Here is a 7,865-nt window from a genome sequence, read left to right as displayed (position 1 = left end):
AAAAAACTAACAACTTCAGCCTGAGGCATGGAGTAGATATCTGAGAAAGAATGGCAGAGAGACAGAGAGATATATAGAGAAAGAGAGAGAGGAGAGAGAGGAGGAGAGCTGTATACAGTACAGAAGTAGTGGGTTTGTCCATCTCTTTGTCCCAGTAGCCTGAGGGGGATGGCGGTCTGGTCCCGGTCCACACAGTCATACAGACAGACAGAGGAAGGCCAGCAGAGCCCACCAGACAGACAGACAGGCCAGCACACACTGGACCACTGCTTCCACCATCCACTCTTTCTCTCTCGTTTTTTTCTCTCCATGTCTTTTCAATAAAAGGAGAGAGCAAACCCGGCTCCGGCGGCTCCCTCGGAGGGGGGGGGGGGGGGGGGGGGCGGTAGCAGAAGTAGTCGTCTCGGAGGGTGGTTGGGGGGTGGGGGGGGCAGGGTCGCTGTGGCGTGCCTTTAAGTGTCCAGGCAGGAGCGTCTCCGGCCGTCCAGCAGGTCTCTGTAGACGGAGGAGTTGAGGAAGCGGGGGAAGGAGTCGCGGTGCATCAGGGTGTAGATCTGAAGCTGAGCCTCCTCGTACATGAGGTTGCTGGGCTCGGCCAGGGTCTGGTTGATGCCTTCTCGGACCCGAGAGTCCAGGCTGACCTGGGGGGACGAACGGCAGGCTCTCACATTAAGAAACCGCAAAGTGCTGAAATGTTCACTCCGGGTACATTGATCCATTCACTCCCTTACGCCCTCATTCACTTTTTCCATGGTCCTTGTCTTTATCCATGCATCCATCTATCCATCTCTCTATGTATTCATCCATCCATCCATCTAACCATCCATCCTTTCCCTCGTCCCTAATCCACATCCTGTACCTCTTTAGGGGACAGAATGGAGACGTAGTCCTCATAAATGATCCTGGCCTTTTCTTCCACAGCTGTGGGGTTGGTCTCCTTCTTCAGATCCTCGCAGGCCAGCCAGAACAGCAGGTTCTCCTCGCTGTACTCGGAACGCAGGAACTCACTGAACAGCTCCCGCCCCTCGGACGAACGCATCATCATCTCAAAGCTCCGCGCCCAGGACACCAGCTCTTCTAGACTAGGGTTCCTGGGCGCATAGAAACACACACACAAACAAAAAAAACATGAACTAAATTAACTTCTGTTCGTATTTGGGTAATCTGCTTTGAGTTGCATTGTAATGCATACACTTCCATTATGTTTCCGTGACAACAAGCACATGGTGAGACTCAACCAAGCCATAACTCAGACAGCCCACTGTACTGAACCAGTGAGTGACAGCATGGTCGGCCAATCAAAAGAAGCTTTGTGCTCTCACACGAACACAGGGAGAGGAGCTGGGACTTACTGCTCCTCTGTGGCTTCGATACTGTCCATCCTCCGGTCCTCAGTCCTGCAACAGGACACACAGGAATCATTACGGCTGGAACATGACAGCACAGGCCACCTTCTTTAAAGAACCACAAGGCGCCCCTGGTAGCGGCCTGGGTTCAAACCCAGACATGGCCCCTTTGCTGTGTGTCTTCCCCTCTCTCGCTCCCTGCCTTCCATGCGACACTTCACCAACAAACTGTCCAGCGTAAAAAATGCCCCAAAATACTTCTTTAACAACAAAAAACAAGTTGAGTTAGTCAGTGCTCAACTTGCCCTGGACGTTCACTCTGCCACCGAGCTTTGAAAACACCTGACGGACTCATGTCTATTGAGGTCCACTATGCTATGCTATGCTATGCTGTGCTATGCTATGCTACGCCATGCTACTTCTAGCCATGTTATGCCGTGTTGTGTGTGACGCCTCTGCTCCAGCACTCATGTGCTCCCAGCCTTGGGCCTGACTAGCTAACTGACCTCCTTTTCCCATCTCTCTTCCTTCTTCAGCAGTGACCTGATCCTGGCAGACCACAATGATCTCTACTACCATTCTCTTGCTACCACGTACCCCATAAACCACACACAAACACACACACACATACTCACAGACACACACACACACACACATAGTTCTCTTGGAATCTCACACTGATCTGACACTGCCTTTGTCCTTCACACCACCAGAGAGCTTAAGAGGCCCAGTGAGAAGAACGGACTCCTGATCTAGCTTGTACTGAGGCCCGGGTCTGTTGGGCCTGATAGAGCCAGATCTGCTCTTTAGTCTAATGATTAAACTCCTTGCAGAGGATCCACGTGTCTGGACCATGTTGACCAAGCTGCTGGAGAAGAGAGGCCACCAGAGGACAGCTATGTGATCGGGCCTCGTTGTTATCGGACAAAAAAGACTACTTGGTTAAGCAGAACCACACAGTTCATCTTGCGGATCACAAATGAGCCTTGACTGAGCCATGCAAGCCGTCGGTCACCCCAAGTAGCATCAACTGTAGTAAATCCACAGTATGTTTATCTGTGACCACACATGACCAGTCTTATTGAGGAGTCTATTTTGGACGCCACAGTGGCGAATATTCACTTCCTCCTTGCATCTCCATCAAAGTGTCCATTGTGTCAGAGTAATGGGCTAGTCAGCCACGGGCTCCCTGCATGCACCCAATGCTCTAAATATACAGCATGTTCTTCACAGCTGTTTTGCATGTGATGTGATGATGGAAATAGCTGCTCCTTGACTAGATAAGGCCACCCCCAAGCAGGGGGGGGGGCAGAGGGGGATGCTGTGAAAGAGTAGGGTGGAAGCTGAGGGAGGACGAGGAGGCGAGGGGGCTGAAAGGGAGCGGGAGGGAGGCAGTGGAAGCCAAAAAAACGTGGAGGGGGAAAGGGAGGTGGACGTGTAGGGGGGCAGGGGGGCAGGGGGAGGGCTGGAGCGCCTAGGGGGGGCAAGGGAGGCTGGAGAAGCACAAGCACAAGGCTTGTCCTGCTTGGCTGTGGCCCTTTCAATATTGTCGTTATCTCCAGAACTATTAGTGCTGAAGCACCAGATAATCTAAGTTGGACGAGTGCCTTTGAGTCTGAGTTAGTGACACACAAAGCATCACACTTAGGAGTTTAGACAATAGTAGCAACTCCAACCGGATACAACCAAGTCTGCCGTCTTGTGTAGACAATGACTCACCAACTCTGACGCAATTCAACAGGAAGTCTTATCAATGTAATCTCTGCATCATATGCAAATTGGAAGCCGTTATATTGTCGAGTTTTGCATTCAAACATAATCACATTGAAAAAGCCCAACAAAACATTTTAACGTCACACATATCAGCGGCTGATCAGGATTTCTTGAGTTGATAAAAGTTGCACATTGCCAGTAAGGGATGCAATGGAAACAGAGAAACGACAAGCGACCAGAAATAAGTAAGAATTGTAATTTAGGTACCTCCAAGTAAGCAGACCCAAAAAGGCTTCGACTTAGAAACAAGCAACAACAGAAGAACCTTATTTATCTAGTTAGAAAGAACCATTTCTTGGTTGAACCAGCGTTCAAAAGGAACCCTTTTGAACCCTTTTTGAGAGGATTCTTTCATTGTTATGCCAAAATGATATATATCAGCATTTTATTATACAATGAGATGAACTTTCACCTTCACCTGTTCACCACTGTTGGCTCTAGGTGTTCTCCCGCATTCAGGAGAGAACACAGGACCTACGTAGCCTTCCAGAACCAGAACAACGAGCTGTGACCTACCAGAGACATTTGCAGCAGCCACACCAGCAGAGGCAGCAGGTATTGGGCCTGGGCTGTCCGGACGCCTGGGGGGGGCCTTCGATGTGGGCCTGCTGCCGTTTCCTCATCTCAACTCCACTTACACTGCGGAGCTAGAAGGCACACACACACATACACACACAGGTTATAACTAGTTATCAACTATCAACAATTGCAGCTATTGCAGATGCCTTTGTGAGCTATCGCTGGATGAGAACACACCAAACACAAATACCTTCAATGCAATCACGGTATTATTTACTTTGAGAAAAATACACATTTACAACTGAGTAGAGTGTGTGTGTGAGTGCTATGAACATTTCAACTCCAAAGTTAAAGGGACATATTACAGTAATGCATAAATAAATAGAAGAGTCACAGGCCAGATCTAGGATTGAGGGTCAGTCTGGCCCTGCTGCCCACAGTTGACCTTAACTGTATTCACTCATGTGTAGGTCAGGTTTGAAAATCACTACAACTTTGCCATGAAAAACAAGAAAACAAAGACAAACAGACAGAAAGAGGAAAAAGAGAAAGAAAGAGATAGAGGATTCCCTTCCTAGTGATGGCCTTTTCTGGTCCAAAGCCAAATCTCAGCAGTGAATGAGCAAGACACCCACACACACACATCAGCTTAACAGTGTCTATCTGTTTTTAGTGAAAGTCTATCTTAAATAGGCTCTATATGAAAGGAATACCGCAATGCTCAGAGAAGATGACACTCACTGACCCTCTTAGACTGCTTAGATAAGAGTGTAGAGCCACACTGAGGGTAACAGCTGCTGAGCAAACAAAAATCAGCTTTACCATCAACATCCAATAACAAAAATAAAGGCCTGGTTCACCCTTCAAAATGGCCATCTACATTTCTAAGACAGACAATCCAGTCTGATTGCACTGTAACATCTCCTCGACCGTACGATCAGAAAATCGAGGTCCCGTTATTCTTGAAATAGGGTTAATCAGCATCATATCACCCTTACAAAGTCCCTAAATACTGGTCGGCTAATCTTTGAAGCAGGTCTATTACGTTCAGTACACCTTCTCTACTATCTGTCTTCAAACAGAGAGCCTAACAATCTTACCTCCACAGTCATTTTTCAACCTGGGTTCCTCCTGCATGTACTGTAGGCTAGTCCTAAGAATGCGTTCAGTGGCACTGCAGTTCCCCATCTGAGTAAGTCTGGCTCAGTGTCACTGTCCACACAGGCCACTGGCATCAGACACATATGCAAAACCAGAGCAGAGTACTTGAGTATCAGTTATTCAGTACCAGAGTATCCAGAGGCAGGAGAACAGTGGAAAACATGCACATGGATGCAAAACCCAGTAAGGGACACCTTTGTTCTGGCTGAGGGAGGAGGCTGCGGCCTGAAAAGACATGCAAATACGTGAGGGCTCTGTGTGGAAACACAAACACACTTCAGACCTTTCTCCATACTCCAGTCATGGATGGCCATACCGGGCCATCCCTGTACTCTTATCAGAACCTAGAACTACAGAGCGTTCCTCTGACGTCAGTGTACAAAACCCCATTGGAACACAGTGCAATAACCGGTTGGGTTTCAAAAATAACCGTGACAAAGGGTTCCTACCCAAGGACAACCAAACCCGCTTATAGAACCTCTTTTATTAGAGGTAACAACTCCAACAATAGATCATTTTGTTTTCTCCAACTGGGCCATAAGAATACATTGAATCTCAGAATATCTTTTGTTAAATACACTGTACCATAATAGACAGAGTAAGTGAATGAAGAACAACACTACTTTTGATTAGGCCTAATCGGTTACTGAACCTAATACTACACATTTATTTACCATCGGGTTGGAAACATTAGTGCTTGGAAGTCCCATGTGTTGCTACCTCTTTAAGAGAATGTCTAACGTGGACCAGTGGAGCACTTGAAGGGAAGGTCTACTCCACAATACTCTTATCTAACATGGTCTCCAGCTTATGAGATGTGATTCAAATTAGCATATCAACTCTGTAATGTCGCCATACATTTTTGTTTCAGTCAGTCAGTCAACTATTTGACTACGTTTCCTCAAGGTGAAAGACCTGAATGGCCGATGAACCAGGGCCACCGGCCTAAGGTAATCTACCACAAATTTGTGTTGGTATTGACTGGAAATATACACACGATAGAGGACTGTGGACATACCATGTGAATTAGAGAGTCTCCACTATCTGATTGAACAGAGAAGTCATGGTTTTGTTGTGAGAGGTTGACTATAGAGGCTGGCTGGTTGGTTGGTGCAGGAGAGGTAAGCAGACTGGCCACTACAGGACGGTGTTCTCACCATCCCTGAGACGCAGTCTGAGAAGGACAGGTCTCTCGTTCTCCTACTCTCTCCTTCTCTCTTTTCTCTCTCTCTCCCTTGTCCTTATCTCTCTCTCTCCGCTGGGGCTGCAGTGGAGCTCAGGAGGGACTTAGTGAGAGGACCATTTGTGTTTGAGTTGAGCAAATGGTGAGCAGAAAAACAACATCTGAAACAGAAACAAGAAGACTTTTTACAGAAATGGGCCTACAGCACACAGCCAACACACTATCCTAGATGGAAACTTAGATCAGAAAACGAATTTCACGGTCAGAGTGGCAAAGTTACATGATGCTGACCAATGCATATCTATTAATTATGTAATTACTTCAGTACCCATTGAAAACACTGGCAAACATATTTATTGTTAAATAGCTTAATGCTGAAGGTATAGGTTAAATTATAACATATAACATACATTGAAAATGACTTATCAATTGTTTTGATTAGCAGACCTACACAACTAATGATGGAAACCAATTCAGTCAGGAATTCAATGCTGGGAAATTGCCATAATCCATCACATAATAGTGCCATATGTGACAATAATTATCATACATCAACATAAATTATATAAGTAATATCATATTATTGCTGTATAACTGGCCTACGATAAAGTATAAGTAAGACAGAAGGCAAAAACAACGTGCCTAAAAAAAACACATGATGCTACCTTGACCATCTAAAAAAATCAGTCAACTGATATCAGGGCAATGTCACTTCACTTAAGTGGCCGTTTTTATATCCGTGAAGCATTAAACAGAAGCAAGTGAGCTAGCTCTAGATTAATATCCATAAAATAGTGATAGGCTGGTGTTGGGTAGTATTGGATCCTAGATCATTTACACCGGAACCCAAAAATCTGCTACTGGATCCAAGACGAATTTCCCGGGATATTGGGTTTTATCTCATTGAAGTCAGGCGTTGGGCTCCAAACAAGCTCCGCTAGCTAGTGGATGATCATGTCAGCTGCTAAATTAATTAATTAGTCAAACTTAGCTGATATTAATGGCAAAATGCATAAAGCAATACCATTACGTTGTGACATGTAGCTACTGCAGCTCATTGCCATGTTAGAGGCCTGTGCAAACCGTATGTCATTAACTAGCTACACTACAGTCTTGTTCTCATTCAGCTAGCTGCCCTTTCCTGCTGCTGCTGTTGCCTGGCGTGTTTTGCATGGTCTCTTGCAGCTGGGCTTCGCCTTCTAAGCATCTGATGAACCAAGTAATTGCAGGTAGCTTGCAAAGAAAAGCCTATTCCGATTTATAGAACACCCAGTTGTGATACTAAACATCAAGGAAGCAATGAGAGCCCTGCTGTCGCATCAACAATGTGCAAAAAACAAATAACACCCACTTTTCAATTGCCGACCGACCAAGACCGTTATCTCGCTACGAAGAGGAGGCGGCAGCTGAAGCTAGCATGCTAGTGCTAACAAGATAGCTAGTGGGGCATTTGTAATGGCACGAATAAAGAATATTCTGCATCTTACCCTTTTATTTCTGCCTGTCAGTTCCCAATAGTGTTAACTTTAAATGTGTTTTAATGTTGATGCTTGTCTAATCGCATCATAAATCTGCATCCCGATGTTTAATCTCCATCGGCGCTGCTTTTCTTCCATCCGCCCAACTTCAGCACCCACCGACGGCGAGCCCGTGGATACACTGCGCAGGCGTGCTGTCACTGTCAGCTCGCCTCGCGCTGGCCAGAGGCTGCAGTGGGAGCCAGTTGCTTTATTGATATCCACAGAAATAATAAGGAAAATTCATCACGCTTATGGTGACCATGTTTTCCCCCTGCATCGGTGTCACTATCATGGGTTAATTACAAGCTAGTTAAAACTTTTGACAAACAAAGCTTTTAAATCAAGACATTTTAAAAGTGAGAA

The 7,865-nt window shown here is 46.0% G+C and overlaps 1 protein-coding gene across 2 annotated transcripts; it reads right to left on the bottom strand.

The window, feature by feature from the left end:
* Positions 1-452: 452 nt before the first annotated feature.
* On the bottom strand, positions 453-7,605 carry rgs17 (regulator of G protein signaling 17). Of its 2 annotated transcripts, XM_067236805.1 has the most exons (6): positions 7,470-7,605; positions 5,818-6,143; positions 3,636-3,766; positions 1,353-1,397; positions 860-1,091; positions 453-641 (listed from the first exon to the last, which is right to left on the bottom strand). In XM_067236805.1, exons 2-6 carry the CDS (start codon positions 5,818-5,820, stop codon positions 453-455), a joined length of 600 nt encoding a protein of 199 aa, XP_067092906.1. In that variant the 5' UTR covers positions 5,821-6,143; positions 7,470-7,605. The 2 variants fall into 2 exon arrangements, with proteins under 2 accessions (XP_067092906.1, XP_067092907.1); XM_067236806.1 differs by lacking the exons at positions 5,818-6,143; positions 7,470-7,605 and adding an exon at positions 4,739-4,750.
* Positions 7,606-7,865: the final 260 nt, after the last annotated feature.

The sequence above is a fragment of the Osmerus mordax genome, chromosome 5 (assembly GCF_038355195.1).
Source record: "Osmerus mordax isolate fOsmMor3 chromosome 5, fOsmMor3.pri, whole genome shotgun sequence".
NCBI lineage: Eukaryota > Metazoa > Chordata > Actinopteri > Osmeriformes > Osmeridae > Osmerus > Osmerus mordax.
The sequence above is the reverse complement of the archived record's forward strand: the minus strand, read 5'-3'. Positions and strand labels throughout refer to the sequence as shown.

What these genes read in the sequence shown, in the direction of transcription:
- rgs17 (XM_067236806.1), bottom strand. An exon ending in ATCGAAGCCACAGAGGAGCA is followed by an intron (nt 1,092 to 1,352) that starts GTAAGTCCCAGC and finishes CTATGCGCCCAG; the next exon opens with GAACCCTAGTCTAGAAGAGC. An exon ending in CCATTCTGTCCCCTAAAGAG is followed by an intron (nt 642 to 859) that starts GTACAGGATGTG and finishes TCGTCCCCCCAG; the next exon opens with GTCAGCCTGGACTCTCGGGT.